Genomic DNA, 15,941 nt, shown 5'->3' with positions numbered 1-15,941 from the left:
TCAATTTCAGTGTTTTTTCTTCACACTCCTTACTGACCCTGTCTGCTCTTGATGTGAACTGTGGGGAAGGGTGTATTAAAATGCTAAAACCAGTTACTTAACAAAATATAATATGCCATTATCTCTTTTTGTCTTCAGCAATCTCTTGCTTGCTTGTATCTGTGAACCTGGATCTCAGCCAGTATGCTCTAGACATTGTGAAAGGACTGGCCAGTAAGTACTCTGACTTCTGGAGGGAATGATAGATTTAGAATAAAGCTTTCTTCCAACTTTCTGGCAGTACCTCTAACAGCGTGATTACTGGTGAAGAGGTTGTTTTATGTGAGAGGGAGGATGATGCTGTAACTTGGAAGTGGGATAGTTCATGTGACAGTTCCAGAAGCTGAGTCAAGCCACATGTAGAGATATGTCTCTGTCTTGCTGATTTTATGCGGTTTGTTGTAAGGAGCTCTTAGCTTGTGCATTATTTTCTAGGTCATCTGAAATCCAACAGTGTGCAGCTGATGGATGAAGCAGTTGTGGCATTAAAGAACTTGGCTCGACAGTGTAGTGATCCTTCGGCTGTGGAGTCACTGGGCAGACACCTTTTTGCCATCTTAGGGGGTGAGTAAATTGTAGGACCAGCAGTGGAGGTGAATAAAGATTTGCTGGCTTCAAGGAGTTTTGTGTATCTTATTTTCTGTTGTCTTTAGTTGCCTGTATGGTAGAGGTGGCTCAACTTGGATCGGGGTAATGGGGCAAGCTTTTATAGTTTTGGAGAAGATTCTTGATGTAGCACATAGCTGTTGTCTGTCTGCAAGTCAGCCCTCACCCATTTGTTTCTCGTTGGCAGGCTCAGAAGGGAAGCTGACAGTTGTTGCTCAGAAGATGAGTGTCCTTTCAGGTGAGGATCCTAGAAGAAAGCTGCTTCTCTGGTGGAGGAGACTCAGCAGAAGGCTGAATGAAAGGGATCTGGACTTGAGCCTTCAGAATTCCCTGCCTGTCATTCCAAATTGGCTCTGGTTAATGTCACAGAGGGTGCTGGATACTGCATGCCAGGTCTTGACATTCTATTCAAAGGAAATTATTGGCTGGTAGGCTAAAATGTTTTATGCAAGGAAGATGATGACTGTATAGTGGGTAAAAATTAACGCAGAGGTCCTGCAGTGTTGGTACGTGGTGGATGTGACATCCAGATGTAGTGACGAGAGAGAGAGATGTCTGTGCAAGGATTGAAATGTGAAGGGTTGGTTTTGATTGGTTTTAGATTTTGCAGCAAATGAACTAATGAGAGAATTCTGTCCTGTCAGGGATTGGCAGCCTTAGTCACCATGTGGTTTCTGGATCCTCTAGCCAAGCTCTGACTGGAACTGTGGCTGAGCTTTTCATCCCTTTTCTGCAACAAGAAGGTGAGACCTCTTGCCTTTATTCTGGTTTTGTTACGCTGCTTTCATCTTGAGCGGGACTTTCATATGGCCTCTTATTCGGGATAAATCCAGATTCTCGCATGTTGTGTCATAAAATGTTTTGATGAGCAGCCCCATGGAGACAGTGCTGTGTCTCTTAGAAGCACATTCATTCTTTTCCTGCCTCCTCCTGACATTGTTACCCGCTTTCTGTTTTGTGTTCCTGTGTTATATGCAATCGCGGTACTGACATGAGCTCTGTGTTACTTCCTAGTCCATGAAGGCACATTGGTTCATGCAGTCTCTGTCCTGGCTCTTTGGTGTGTTCGCTTCACCACGGAAGTTCCTAAGAAGCTGGTAGAATGGCTAAAGAAAGCCTTCAGCCTTAAAACCTCTACTTCAGCTGTGAGACATGCCTACCTGCAGTGCATGCTAGCCTCTTTCAAAGGTAAAACTGTGCAGCTATTAATAACTCTCTTGACCGTGTGGCTTAGGAGAAGAGTAATCAACTTTTATACTTCCTGATATAAGTAGATAGCTGTGTGGATTAAGAAAGATTTTGTAAAGCGCTATCTGTTCACTGACCTCCTTTGTATTTCTCCTTAAACTCATTTGCCTTCAAGTTTATGAAGATGGTTTGTCTCCTTGTATAACTAGCATTGCTGCCCATTGTGCTGTGCTATCATATACCCCTGAAGTAATTTTTGGTTGCTTTATTTTTGTCTTACTCTTAAACTGTAAGGTTTCTAGCTCAGGGACCATGCTTTTGTTTTATAAAGCACCCACCACACTGGGATACTGGTCTGTGGCTTTGGGTCTCAGGAGCTTTAACAAAAATTTCTTCAGAAATTCTAAACTTTTGGTGGTCCTTTTGAGATTTGCTTCTGTTGGTCCTGTCCTCTTTGACTTTCATCCATTTTATTCATGGGACGACCGATGATCAGTCTGATGCCTGTATGTGAGATCTCCCTTTCTTGATGCAGTGTGAATCAAAAGGATGGTACACATTTGCTTAAGAGGTCAATGACTCAATGTATTGTATAGATACAATGGATTAACCATCCCGTTCTCAATATGGATATGAGTGGAATTGTAATTCTGCATTTTTCTATTATGGCTACCAGGAATTTCTGTGCTATCATAGGGCTGAAAAAACACTCTAAAACTGCTTGGATGTCACAGGATGGTGGTCCTTTCACAGACGTCAATATGGCAAACCTGAAGTTGCTTATGCTTGCCAGAGGCATGGGGCATTTCTTGTGTGTGGTGTGTGCAGCTGTTCAAGGGATCAGAGCCCAAAGCAGTAATATTCCAAAATAATCTACTCGCCACTGGAATGCTGACTACTGTTGCTTTGGCCCACTCAGTGAAGCATCCAACTGGGACATAAAGAACATAGAGATTCTAACTCTTAGGAGTTTATAGTTAAAACACTGCCTGTGAATACTTAATGTAGAAAAGCACAAGGTCTTTTTTTTTTTTTTCTTTTTCAGTATTGTGTGTGAGGTGTTGCTTCTGGAATTACCAGGAACACCTAGCTCAGTTTCTGTGGAAGTGAGGGTCGCAGATCAGTGGGGTTCCTTGACTTGTGAATATTTGAAGGGGAACAGACGGTCATGGCTTGCCAGGAATTTACTTTCCCTCTCTCAGGGAAGTCTTTGAAGTCAGACTTCCTGTGATTTGAACCAATTCCTTTAATGTAACTGAATTAGCATTTTCTTTTGCGTCCCATGAACAGAAACTCGTGTTGAGATGGGACTGTTGTATCTGTGAGGAAAGGACTAAAGTGGTTATCATCTGGCTTTTCATAGTTAAAGTTTAATGATAGTAGTGAGTGGCAAATACTCTGGGAGATTCAGAGTCTTCCCAGTGTGTGTCTGGTTCCCTTCCTTGTCTCATGACAACAGAAGAACCATTGATACCCTTGTGGTGTAAAGTGTTAAGGACTGTGTTGTTCTGCAACTTGTCTCTGTCTGTCTCCTCAGGTGACACATTATTACAGGGAATGGACTTGCTGCCGATGCTGATCCAGACAGTAGAAAAAGCAGCATCTCAAAGTACTCAGGTTCCCATGGTAACTGAAGGGGTTGCTGCAGCTTTGTTGATCTGCAGGATGTCTGTAATTGAGGGACAAACTGGTAAGGTCACAGAACATCTAGCAGAATCCAGTATAAACAGGTTCTGAGGGTTAACACTTTGTCTTGACAATGTGCATGAGGTACTGTTCTGTAATGTGTGTATTGGTTCTGCATAGAGAATCACTGCCCTTTTGTAAACCAGGGAAGGATTTCTTCCCGTCTCTCTCAGTTATGTCAATGAAGAATTCTTGCTGTTCCATGGCTTTACAAATTCCAGCTTCCATTTGCTTAGGGCAGTATTCCTTTTTACTCCGGGAGAAGATGTTCACCCAGACCTTACACGCCAGGACTCAACTGGTGCATTAAAAGTATTACTTGCTTGTTACTTGTGTAGTATTTTTACAAACCATCTTTGGAAGGCATGAGGACTGGAATTCTGTCTTCCATTAGAGGATATTACAAGAACTGTCTGAGTTCATACACCTGCCAGGATATAAAATCCAGGTGTGTTCTGTCTATCAAAAGCAGCACACCAGGTTCCTCCTTTCCTTCATTTTTAGGAAGGATTGCCCTATGAAAGATTAAGGTGAAACAGACTTTATATTTCACAAGTGTAAGTCCGAGAAATCCAGTTTTTTTCAGCAGATGTTTTTTGGGTGTGCTTATATTTCTGAAAGAGAGAGATGAGAGGCTTTGTAACTGAAGACAAGTAAAGCTAGAAATACCTTGAGTGATTTCAGGAAACAGAATTCTACTGTATTTTATGTATGCTGGTGAGTTCTGACTTATTTTGAAACATCCTTGATACACATCTATTCTTTTCCTGTCAGAGTCTAAGCTGAGTGGTTTCTGGCAGCTGATTCTGGATGAGAAAAAACAAATTTTTACATCTGAGAAGTTCTTGCAGTCTGCATCAGAGGAAGGTAAATTGTCGGTTATTGTGTATCCACTAGCTGTTTAACTCTATTACTTAGTACTTGTAATAGCTACTGTTGCTGTCAGCCCTGTTCTATGATCCGTGGAGGATCCAGTTTCAGGTTAAAATGAACAGCATGCTCTTTCAGAAGTACATCTAGACTAATTGTAGTCTCAGTTTGTCAATGAATTAATTTATTTCTAATGAACCTGAGTTATCAAACATCTGTAATTCCAAATCTGTATATTCTATAAAAGTCTTTCCAATACAAAATGTGGCTGTGTGGTGTCCCAGTTTGTAAGTAAATATTTGCAGCCAATCTAAGGGATGTGGAGAAGCCTAAAATTAAGAAGAAGATGGGAAAAAGTAAAATAAGGCCAGAGAAGAAAACATGTAGGTGAAAATCTTAAGATAATGTGGGGGAAGAGTAATAATAGATAGGAAATCAATTGGGTTATAAATTAGTCTGTCTATGCTCTGTTTTGTTCTCTGGTATTTAAAGATTACCTGAAAAAATAACGGAATGTGCCCAACAGAAAATGTTACTGACTACATTTTAAAATGAAAGTTTTGAAAATGAGTTCATGAATCATTTCTCTGAAATGAATTAATTTATCTTTTGTACAAAGCTTTGAAGAGGTAAAGTTTCCTAAATGGGAAAGAACATCATCTCTCCTTTGCTTGTTGTGATCCCTGTCTCCTGAAGGCATTGTGTATATCCATTTATTTTCCCTCCCAAGTCTGCAAATATCCTGAAACAGCGTGATTTGGAGAATTTTATATTGCTCCCTTAGGATGTTAGCTCCAAACCCAAATGCTGATATTTTGATAGTAAATATTATCATGATTTGTTATTGGTTATTTGAGTGAAAACATCCAGCTGACGTGCTTAACATCCCCAAACTATCTGATGCCTTGAATGTCAAAAATCCACTTACTATGGGTTATAACCCACCCCATGTTTCAGGGCTTTGTGCTGCTGCTTTTATGATATGGTTGAACGTTGATATACAAACCAAAGGGCCTAGTGACAGCTGAAGCTCAGCAGAGGCCATGAGATAAAACACAAGGCTACTATTCAAATAGCATTATGCACTTTTGTGTGAATTCAGTATAGGTTTTATTGTCACTGAAGACGTTTCGGCAGCGCTCAGGGATTAAGCGTTGGTGCAGGGAGCATTGTGTTTATCACTTGGTTTGAGCTGTTGACTTAAACAAAAATAGGTCGCACATTGTGGTCAGGAAATTCTGCTGGGATCCAGCTAACAACATTTCTATGAAATCATGGTCCTGTTTCCAGTCTTGGTGGATTTGTCTCTAGCTTCACTGAGAAGATTTTGTAGAGGCTCAGTTTGGGTAGCTATTTTAATGTGTCCCGCTTGCTGTTTGTTTGTTTTTGGGTAAAAAAAATAAAATGTTTCCTTATGAAGTCTCGTGCTATTTTAAATATTTGTCTTTTCCCACAGCAATGTGTACAGTACTGCAGCTGACAGAGCGCCTTCTCTTGGATCATGCACAACGGCTGCCTGAAAGTAAAGTTCAGTACGTAGACTGCTCTTGCTGCCCCTGATCTGTGATCCCTTAACATTAATGCGGGCAGTGGAGAGGGTGGGCTTGGATCTTTGCGCAAAATGTTGAACTCTTTGTGCTTTTGTGTCCATTTGGTTTGCAGAGCTGCCTCCCTTGCTAAACCTGTTTATTTCTCTATTTTCAGGCAGTATCACCGTGCTCTTGTTGCAGTGCTGCTGAGTCGGACCTGGCATGTTCGAAGACAGGCTCATCAAACAGTTAAGAAGCTCTTGTCCTCTCTGGGAGGGTACAAACTGGCCTATGGACTCTTGGAGGAGCTGAAAGTGGTTCTCAGCTCTCATAAGGTGAGTAGTCCAGAAGCCTAGTCCGTGCTTAGCCAGTTGTTGTATGCTGCTGATCACCTCCCTACCCTAGATTTGCTGTTAGCGTTGACATACAGCGTGATATGAAGATGATTTGATTCCAGCTGTATGATCTCCTAGAATGCCGCTTGTTACTAGATTACTGCGTATCAGTGTCTGTGGTGTGCCTAGTCTTCCCTATATATACAGAAGACAGATTATTCAAAATTATTTGGGGAGGAAGTTTTCCATGTCCTTCTATTATTTTAATCCAAATTTAATCCTGGCTGGAGGACCAAGTGCTTAGTTCCTTTCTTGGTATCCTAGTTCTTTGGCCCCGGCTTATAGCTCAGGCTGCCTATTTAAAACAAATGTAATAGAAATACTTTAGTAGCAACTATTATCAATAATAAAAATAAAATAAAATAGGAAATGGTGAGTGCTGTATTATTGGACATGCTGCTAAACCAGCGCCATGTCAAGTTGTATAACAGATTAAGTTGCATTACTTAGGTACCAAGGCTGGGACTTTGTACATGTCACAGATACAGTCTGAATAAAGTATTTTTGAGAAGATACTGGGTAAAATTAGACTGCAGAAGTTGGACATAGTGTTCCCAGCCAGCTGGTTCAACCTTTTCCACTCCTCTTTGCCAAAAATGATGGGTTTAGTTTTATTTTACCCTGGCTTGCCAAATCTAGTATAGTCCTCCATTCTCAGTCTTTCTTTCACTGTCATCTCTGTGCTTCGGTTCCACTGTTATCCGTTATCACTTCTTTCCTTTGAAAACTTCAGGTTGTTGGTACTGACAGAGGGAGCTGACTGTTGGCATTCAGTATGGTGTTCCTACAGGGAAGTGTGCTCAGGGCTCAGGAAGGCTTGGTGTGATGTGTTAATGGCAAGTTGTCCACTCAGGTTCTGCCTCATGAGGTCCTGGTGATGGAGTCAGGAGAGCTGTCAGAGCTAGGAAAGGCTTACGTTCCTCCCCGTGTCCTTCATGAGGCACTCTGTGTCATCTCAAGTGTGGCGGGGCTTGATGTGGATTCTGTGGAGCCAGAAAAGCTGGCTCTGGAGATGCTGTTGGTGAGCCATCATCCATCTGTAGGTAAGTGAAGGGACAAGACCCCTCTCGTGACCCATGTGTGGATTTCTTATCTTACCTTTTTGTTTCATTTTATTAGTAGTCTGGTTCATATTTATTATACTCATTTATTCTTCTTGCTAGTGGCAGTGCAGCCAGGTCTTTGGCCAGCCCTCCTCATCAAGATGAAGATAGATCCCAAAGAGTTCATTACCAAACACCTGAATGACATATTACCCAGGATCACTGCCTATACTCCGGAGAACCAGGTGATAAACTTCTGCTTTCCTTGTGTTAGTTTTGGGAGATACTTTGGAACAGGAGAGTTTTCTGGAGGAGTTAAGTACTAACTGACCTATAAGGAAGGAGATCTGTCGAAAAGGTGAGGAAAAAGCAGGTTCAAAGAGAATGTCTCTGGTGAAAAGGAGCTGGGATTTAAGGGGGGAAGAATGTGTACCAGCAACCGAGTGGAATTCTAGGTAAGATTCAAGTACCAACTGAACAGGGAGTTAGGAATTGGAACGTAACGTGGGCTGCCTCAACAGGGCATACGTTTTTGAGACAATTTCAAGGAGTACTGAGGATAATGTTTTTTTCTTTGTTTTCTTGATAGTCATCTATGAATGCAGTGGGATCTCTCTCTCTGCTTTCACCTGGTAGAGTGCTCCCACAGCTCATCAGCATTATCTCAACATCAATGGAGAATCCAGCTCTGTGCCAGGTTACGCGAGAGGAATTTGCCATCATGAAGACACCAGAGGGAGAACTGTATGACAAATCCATCATACAGAGGTAAGACTTGAGAATTTCTTTCCTCTGTGGACCAGGGGATTGATTGCTGCTGGCATCTAGCCAGTGGCTGAGTTGGTTTGTCAGATGCTCTTTCTGGACAGAGTTCCCGGATTTGTGTGCATGGATCTTAGTCCAGAGCAGTGCTGATTCTTTTCTCTGCTTTTCCTTCTCAGTGCTCAACAGGATAGCATGAAAAAGGCTAACATGAAAAGGGAGAACAAAGCTTATTCCTTCAAGGAACAAATCATTGAGCTGGAGCTGAAGGAGGTGAGTTGATGGGAATGGGAATGGGAGAGCCAGTAACGAAGGTTCTGACACCAGGCTATCCAGTCTGTTTTGTTGCATGGCTTCTGGCATCTGTGTGTATGCTGTTGGGAAAGATTCTCTGAACTTCTTTGAATACCTAAATGTTGTCTTCTCTTATATCTGTTTGTGTTAGCTTCTTTTCTCTTATATCTTTTTGTATCAATTTATGTGGTATTCTACTTGTTTGTGAGCATGCTTACTAGTTGGTAATACCTGTTTTTTCTCTTCATCTCTTGTTCAATGTATCTCGTGTAACTTTTTCAGTAAGGGTTGTTAAATAGATGCTTCCATCTTGTAGACAGCCAGCGGTTCTATTCAGTCTGGCCAGAGCAGCAGGTGTACATGAGGGAAGAATTTGGTGAAGGGAGGGGAATATACCAGGTTGACTGGAGTGTTCTTTTATTAAAGGTTGATGACATGCCCATCCACTGTAGTGTGTTGTAATAATATCAAATAATTTGCGACCAATTTAAACCTGGGGGAAACGGATGTTATGCTGCTAATGGGACACCACAATGTTGTTAACCTGCCGATTTCCATTTTGTGTCTTCACTTAAGGGTGAATATTTTGATACTGTTTTGAAAGTAAATTGTGAAAAAAAAACCCAATACGTCCAACTTTCTTATCTACCTAAGTGAGGGGATGATGTTAATAGCTCAAGTAAATAATGCCCATGGCTCTCTACTGCAGGAAATAAAGAAGAAGAAAGGAATAAAGGATGAAGTGCAGCTGACTAGCAAGCAGAAGGAGCTGATGCATGCACAGCTGGAAAGGGAGTCTCAGATAAGAAAACGGCTGAAGGAGGTAAGTTTTTTGATGGGGTTTTTTTCCCCACTCTGCAGCTACCATGACCAAAGTAAGTTTGATAAAAGGAAAATGGAGTAGCATAGGGAATATTTGGCAATAACCTATTTGTTTCTTCCATTAGAAATTAGATTTAAAAACTTGATTTTTTGTCAATGGAATTTTTATGGTAACCTTTTGAATTGGTTTTCTTACAGCTTGATAATGAGCTGGAAACAGCTCTAGGACTCCTGGACACTGTTATAAAGAGAAAGCCGCCTGGTCTCACTCAGTACATCCCTGGTCTCATCGGTTCCCTCTTACCACTTTTTCGATCACCTTTGGCTGCTCCAAGGATTAAGGATCCTTTTCTTTCCCTAGCTTCTTGCGTTATGCCTGCTCGACTGAAAACCTTTGGTTAGTATTTGCAATTGCTTTTTAAGGGCAGGGTGCACTATTTTTATGTCAGGGTGGTGAAAATCCTTGCTCTTACAAGCTGTGGATCGTGACCATGTACCAGAGCCAAGAGGAATAATCACCTTGGAGCAGTGTTTAGGAAGATGACTGTGATGTCCCAGAGATCCTACTGCTGGATAGGACTGGGTCCAAAGACAAGGAGTTGTCCAGTCATTGTGACCACCTCTCAGTAGCACTTGTCGCAATGGGATTGTTTCCCCTGTGCAGAGTTTGGAGGATGTGAGCGTATCTCTCACATACGGGCATGAATTGAGCTGTCCTCTGTAAGCCTCAGGGCTGTGCTTCCTTCTCTGTGCCTCTTCTGCAGCCTGGGCTGTTGCCCAGAGCTTTGTTATAATTCTTGGGTTTGTGTTCTTGGGGAATTTTTCTCTCAAGAAATGTTTGTTTGAGTGCTCTCACGGAGTCTGTATTCTTTCATACCAGGTACTTTAGTGAGCCATGTGACCTTGCGCCTGATGAAACCAGAATGTGAATTAGATGAATCCTGGTGTCAAGAAGAGCTGCCTACTGCTCTGAACAGAGTTGTTAGCTTGCTGCATGCCCATACCATTCCTAGCCGAACAGGCAAGGGAGACCCAGGTAAAAAATACTGTAGATCCCTCCGGCCCTCCCTGTGCCCCCCAATAACTCTGTGAGCTGATTTAGGTTTGATGGTTTGTATAATGTTTTATAGGTGAGACTTCACTTTTTTCTTTTAAAATCCAATAAGACTTCATAGATGTGAAAAACCTTAAGGTTTTTCTTTGTGGTGGTGGTAGTAAAAATGATAAGTATAGTAAGTGTAGAACTGAAATAACTGTCTTTTTTCTTAAAATGACTCGTACAGAAATAATAGTAGTGAAATTAAGGCTCATCTTTGCCAAGGACAGTTCTTACCTTTCAACACCACTTAGCATAAGTGATTCAGTGAGACTAAGTGGAAAGACAAAATAATTGCTTGTTATCTCTGATCTCAGCAGTGAAGTGCCTGTAGCCTCTGCTTGTTTGCTATGTAGTGCTGCAGTTCATGAATATTTTATTCTGGCATGGTTGTTGAAGAAGCAGTTCTTTCCCACTCTAACACGAAGGCAAACACCAATATTTATACAGTGCAAGAATATAATCTGGGTTAAAATGAACCTTTTTTTCTTGAATTATTTTTTTCTTTTTTTTTCCACTGGGTTAGTTTTAATCTAGATCAGTTCCAGAATCTGCTTCACTATGGGGTGCACAAGTAATTGTACCACTCCATTGAAGATAATAGTACAGAAGAGGGAGGGAAGGTCTTCTGCCTTTGGAGGCTGGAATGGCTTAGTTTGTCACAAAGCCTCTGGTGTACTGCAGTGATTCATCCAGGCTTTGGAGCTGTTCATCATCTACCTCAATCAAAAGCTGCTGTGGTAAATGAGTTATAATTTTTTAAAGGAATTGAAGGATTGTCTTTGGTCCCTTATCCTGGTAGTTCAGTTCTCCTCTTGCTGTTCTGCCAGTCAGATCCGCAGTTGTGTGACTGTGGCACATTTAATCTGCACAGCCGAGTAGTAGCCATTGCCCATGCTGAGCACCACTTCAGTGCTGAACATCTCAGTGATAATTCAGTGTCTCCACTATGTAATTTATTTCCATAGTAAATGCAGGTTCATTAACGTTTGAATCCTTTTTCAGGCTTATTTCCAGAAAGTAGTGGAAGTATTTTCAGCCCTCATCCTTTGAGATTTCCTACAATGCTTAATTAAATGAATATCTGTAGGGTTTTCTTTTCTCACTTCTGCAAGAGAAAGGAAGTAGGTTCCATAGCACTGGACAAGTCATGTTATATTCCCAAATGATTTTTTCCTCATTTCCAAAATTCTTTGGAGTGTAGTGTTGCAATATTATTTAGTAGAGGTTAGTTTCTTAGGTTACCGTGAGACGTAAGAGAGACCATATCTCATTATAATGTGGATGATAAAATTTATCATTCATTGCTGAAATGCCAAGACACATTTTGTAATCTTACTCCTATTGGTCAATACCAGCTACTGTGTTAATAGAACATTTATCTTCTCAGATAAAGCTTCCTTCCTCCTGCTGCATATAGAGGGACAGTTGCTTAAGCCTAAAAATATCTGGTGAATAATTAAAAAAAAAAAAAGCATAAAAGCAAACAGATTCTGAACAAACAGAGAGAAAAATCCCACATCAGAAATGGAGGGGTTTTTACCTAAGCTGTTCCTGTTAAATAGGAGCTTGCAGTGTGTTTGGTATTTAATATTTCTCCCTTGAACTACTTTTGCAGTATCCATGCCCTACATAAGCTGACTAATACTGCAGTAATGTATCTGCAGTGCTCTTCATCTGCATCTTAGAAATTTAAAATCTGGCTTTCTCTGACAGCACAGATGGGATGTAGAAAGCAAACGTTTTCCCTAGATGTCTAGTGCTTGAGGTTTAACTGGACTAACTGGAGGACTGGAAGAAGCATTTCTTATGTCCCGTAGCCAAGCACCTGTGAGAAGGAGGGTTCAAAATCTTTAACAGGAATCCAAAAGCTGTAATTTTTTTCAAGGGTGGCGGGGAGTTGAGACTTGCACCAGAATTAGAGGAACCTCATTCTCAAGAATCCAGCTGAAGACTGGAATGACAGGTTAGCTAGATTGGTAGGAAGCGTTTAAAGGGAATATAGCTGGCAAATGGGCCCCTGCTTTGGGACAAATGAATTTTAAAAGTGAATTAGTTAAATTGTATCAGAATCCTGTGTGGATCCTCCGGTTCAGAAGTAAAAATGACCATAATTTTGGGGTTTTTTTTAGTTAATTTTAATTCTCAGAGTATACACACAAACTTAATGCATTTTAAATAATAGATTTTATTTCAACTTTGGTTGTGTGATGGATTTGATTTTGTGTCCCATCCACCCCTGCCCACAAGTATTTCCAGGATAGAGAATACCTCAGTTTTGCCTCTCTGTCTACTTTAATCCATTGAATTGTTTCGATTTAATTTACAGTGTGTGTTTTCGCACTGCTGAAGCATTGGAAGTAATTCAGAATCCTAATGTGACTTTAATTAAAGCCAGCTCATTGGTGTAGCAAGCAACAACACTAGGTAGAAGCACAGACTCATTTAGGTAGGAAAAGGCCCTTAAGATCATCAGGTCCAACCATTAACCTAACACTGAAACGCCTCATGTCGCTGTTGGAGCCTTGCTGTTGCCGCCGTTAAGTGGAGTGGCAAAGTGGTAGAGGCCAAACGGTGTGTGCGGTGCTTTGAACAGGTGAAGCATGTCTATGAGGGGTAAGTCCAGATACACGCAAGACTGTCCTTCAGACTGGGTGTTTCTAGGACATAGAAACACTTAGTGTCACTTAGCACGTTCGTACATAAGGCTGAGGCTGGCCAGATCCATTATGTGCTACCAAGGTGTACATTTTACAGCAGTCGATATTATAAAACAAAGACATGCTGAGAGTTACAGCAAGATCAGCTATGCTCACAGGATTGTTTTTCCTTTTCACAGGTGCTGCCCCATTATCTGCTCCAGCATTTTCCTTGGTCTTTCCTCTCCTAAAGACTGTTATGACTGAGACACCTCACGACAGTGAAGACAAGGAGGAGTTTCTGGTCAAGATTCTGCAGATCCTTACGGTCCATGCTCAGCTGAGATCATCAGCAACTGGCCAGGCTTTGCTGGTGGATGAGGTGAGATCAGATGACCTCCTTCATCATTCTGTGGGGCTTAGATGACCTCCTTCAACAGTTGTTCAGATGAGGCATGAGATAAAACAGCTCATGTTTAAACTGGACAAAGCAGATTAATTCTACAAGTTGAAGTTAACAATGTAAGATTGTTTTCTGTCACAGGTTTTGGTTACCTGTCCAGCCCTAGGTTTTGACTGTGATTTTTATAAAGAGTGTCATACACAGGCAAGGTACTTTGGATTCACAAAACATAAGGCTTTTTCTCCTCCCTCTGCCATTTTTCCCCCCAACCTTTCAGAATGGCCCAGAGTTGCTGCCCCGGAGGGACATGCTGGTTCTCCTGACGCGGGTGATAGGAACGGGTTCTCCACGGTTACAGGTGAGTCCTCAGCTTCATAACCACAGTCGGGATTCTGCCTAGGTTTCATCGGCATCTAACTGAGGGCAATACACCCACCTGGTTTAAGTCTCTGAGGCTGGTGGTTGATACATTAACCGATTTTCTCCTATGCTTATGGTATTCTTCTTGGGATAAAATGCCTTTATCTTTTCTTCTGTGGGTTTTTTTTGCACCAAACATATTCTTCAGTTTTCCACAGGTGACATTTTATTCCTTTTCTAAGGCCTTGCTCTGGCAAAGAAATTTAGTAGTTGCTTCCCTGACTAACCAGCAGTAAACTTTGTTCTAAGGGATGAGATGGCAGAAAGGTCAAAAATAACAAAAAGGCAAAGGGTTGGACTGAACTCATCAGTTCTCGTTTTTGTCACGAACCCTTGTCACTGTTCTTTGAGAATTTCTCTTGTGATGGCGCTCAGCCCCTGCCCTGCGCTTACTTTGACCAAATGCACAGAAGTAGACGTCAGCAGTGGAATCTCTAATACTTTCTCATGGCATTTTAGGTTTTGGCTTCCGATGCACTGACCACCCTGTGCACAAGCAGCAGCGGGGAGGACGGCTGTGCCTATGCAGAACAGGAAGAGATTGATGTGTTACTTCAGGCCCTGCAGTCTCCGTGCATGAATGTTCGAGATGCAGCTCTCAGGGTAGGTGGGAATCATTCAGGCTCACACTGAATTCCTTAATTTTTTGGGAGGTGAATCTTCTCCAGCACTGATGAAGAGAGGCTTCAGCTGTGATGCTTGTTTTTGGGTAGTATGTCTGCAGGAGGAGGCACTACCTACTGAACAATAATGCTCTACGGAATGCTCTTTGTGCTAGATTTATCTTGCAGGAAGGAGTACTCTGGGTCTATCCACACCTTTATTTTGTTAAAACAGGTATAATTATGACAACTTAATACCTTCTATTTACAATTGCATAGAGCTGAGTCTTAAAGAGAGAGGCTGGCAAAAAATTCCTGTGTCTGTATTGGGCCCAGTGGTTTTGGAAAGTTTCAGGCTTAGTCACTTCTGAGAACATAAAAAAGAAAGAAAAAAATGACGGGTGTTTTGGTTTTCCTTGCCATGAAAGTAATTTCAGCTTAGCTCACCTGAGCTGGCTTCTCCATACTTAGAAGCAGGAAAGACTGTAGTCACCAGAGCACAACCTAGTGCCTGGTGGCCTCTCTGCAACCTGCCCATGGAGCACTATTTTTGAGATTCATCTCACTTATTAGCAACAGGAAGTCTCTGATCTGTCTGGGCAGGGTACTGCACAAGCAAACATGAATTTTGACACTTCCAACCACCGAGAGCTTGACTTGGCAAAGGTTTTAAGTGTTTTAAAGTATCTGTTTCCAAAATCAGATCCTTGCACTGATTCTCCTGTAAACTAATTCACAGGGACTGATGGAGCTACAAATGGTTCTACCAACCCCAGACAGCGATGAAAAGAATGGACTGAATCTGTTGCGTCGCCTTTGGGTAGTAAAGTTTGATGTGGAGGATGAGATTCAGAAGTTGGCAGAGAGGTAAGAGTTCTTCCTGGCTGATTAAGGGGGCCTCTCTGCTGCTCACCTCATGGAGTTGCACTGGCAGGGACTTTGCCTCCTGCAAGTTGTAGGGCAGCTTTAGGTCACCCTGATGTTGCACATAGCGGTGGCTTCTCTTGCTGAAGGGTGACCGGTCACCTCTTTGCGTGTGCCGCAGGTTGTGGGAGTCCATGGGACTGGAGCTGCAGCCTGACCTCTGTTCTCTGCTGATCAAAGATGTCATCTACCATGAAGAGGCAGTGCGACAAGCAGGTGCTGAAGCTCTTTCCAGGGCTGTAGCTCAGTATCGAAACCAAGCAGCAGAGGTCATGAATAAACTTATAGAGATCTACCAGGAGAAGCTCTATGTAAGTACTCTTGTCCTAAGGGATTGACAGGCACAAGCTTGTGCTTTACTTTATATTTTTCATTAATCACTCTTCCTTTTGTCTGTCTTGAGGATGTGCATGAAGCCCGCTGTTGCTGTGTTTGAGCTTATGACAGACTTTAATGTCTTGAGCCTCAAGTTATCGGCCAGTAATGGCACCATTGTACAGGAGGAAGCTATGCCTTAGGTGATACGGGAAGACTGTGGCAGAGCAGGGTCAGTCTAAGTCTTTTTGGGCCTAAGCTAGCTCTCTGCGTGTTTTTTTTACCACGCTCTTCTGCTAGTGGTATCG

General features: G+C 42.0%; 1 protein-coding gene across 4 annotated transcripts in view; it reads left to right on the top strand.

Moving 5' to 3' along the window:
• GCN1 (GCN1 activator of EIF2AK4) overlaps positions 1–15,941 on the top strand; it is a 43,319-nt gene that overhangs the window by 7,190 nt on the left and 20,188 nt on the right. For all 4 annotated transcript variants that reach the window (XR_008579558.1, XM_054844654.1, XM_054844653.1 and 1 more), the window contains exons 10-30: positions 139–213; positions 475–603; positions 833–883; positions 1,290–1,388; positions 1,660–1,833; positions 3,371–3,523; positions 4,294–4,386; positions 5,846–5,921; positions 6,094–6,253; positions 7,167–7,356; positions 7,477–7,601; positions 7,946–8,124; positions 8,298–8,391; positions 9,122–9,235; positions 9,433–9,631; positions 10,115–10,270; positions 13,170–13,351; positions 13,650–13,730; positions 14,252–14,395; positions 15,134–15,261; positions 15,440–15,629. Coding sequence is in view for 3 of the 4 variants with exons in the window: in XM_054844654.1 (XP_054700629.1) it covers positions 139–213; positions 475–603; positions 833–883; positions 1,290–1,388; positions 1,660–1,833; positions 3,371–3,523; positions 4,294–4,386; positions 5,846–5,921; positions 6,094–6,253; positions 7,167–7,356; positions 7,477–7,601; positions 7,946–8,124; positions 8,298–8,391; positions 9,122–9,235; positions 9,433–9,631; positions 10,115–10,270; positions 13,170–13,351; positions 13,650–13,730; positions 14,252–14,395; positions 15,134–15,261; positions 15,440–15,629 (2,792 nt within the window). In the remaining variant the exon portion in view is untranslated. The remainder of the gene's footprint in view (positions 1–138; positions 214–474; positions 604–832; positions 884–1,289; positions 1,389–1,659; positions 1,834–3,370; positions 3,524–4,293; positions 4,387–5,845; positions 5,922–6,093; positions 6,254–7,166; positions 7,357–7,476; positions 7,602–7,945; positions 8,125–8,297; positions 8,392–9,121; positions 9,236–9,432; positions 9,632–10,114; positions 10,271–13,169; positions 13,352–13,649; positions 13,731–14,251; positions 14,396–15,133; positions 15,262–15,439; positions 15,630–15,941) is intronic.

This window comes from Grus americana, chromosome 16, assembly GCF_028858705.1.
Source record: "Grus americana isolate bGruAme1 chromosome 16, bGruAme1.mat, whole genome shotgun sequence".
NCBI lineage: Eukaryota > Metazoa > Chordata > Aves > Gruiformes > Gruidae > Grus > Grus americana.
Note: the sequence above shows the minus strand (reverse complement) of the source record. Positions and strands in the feature narration are given on the sequence as shown.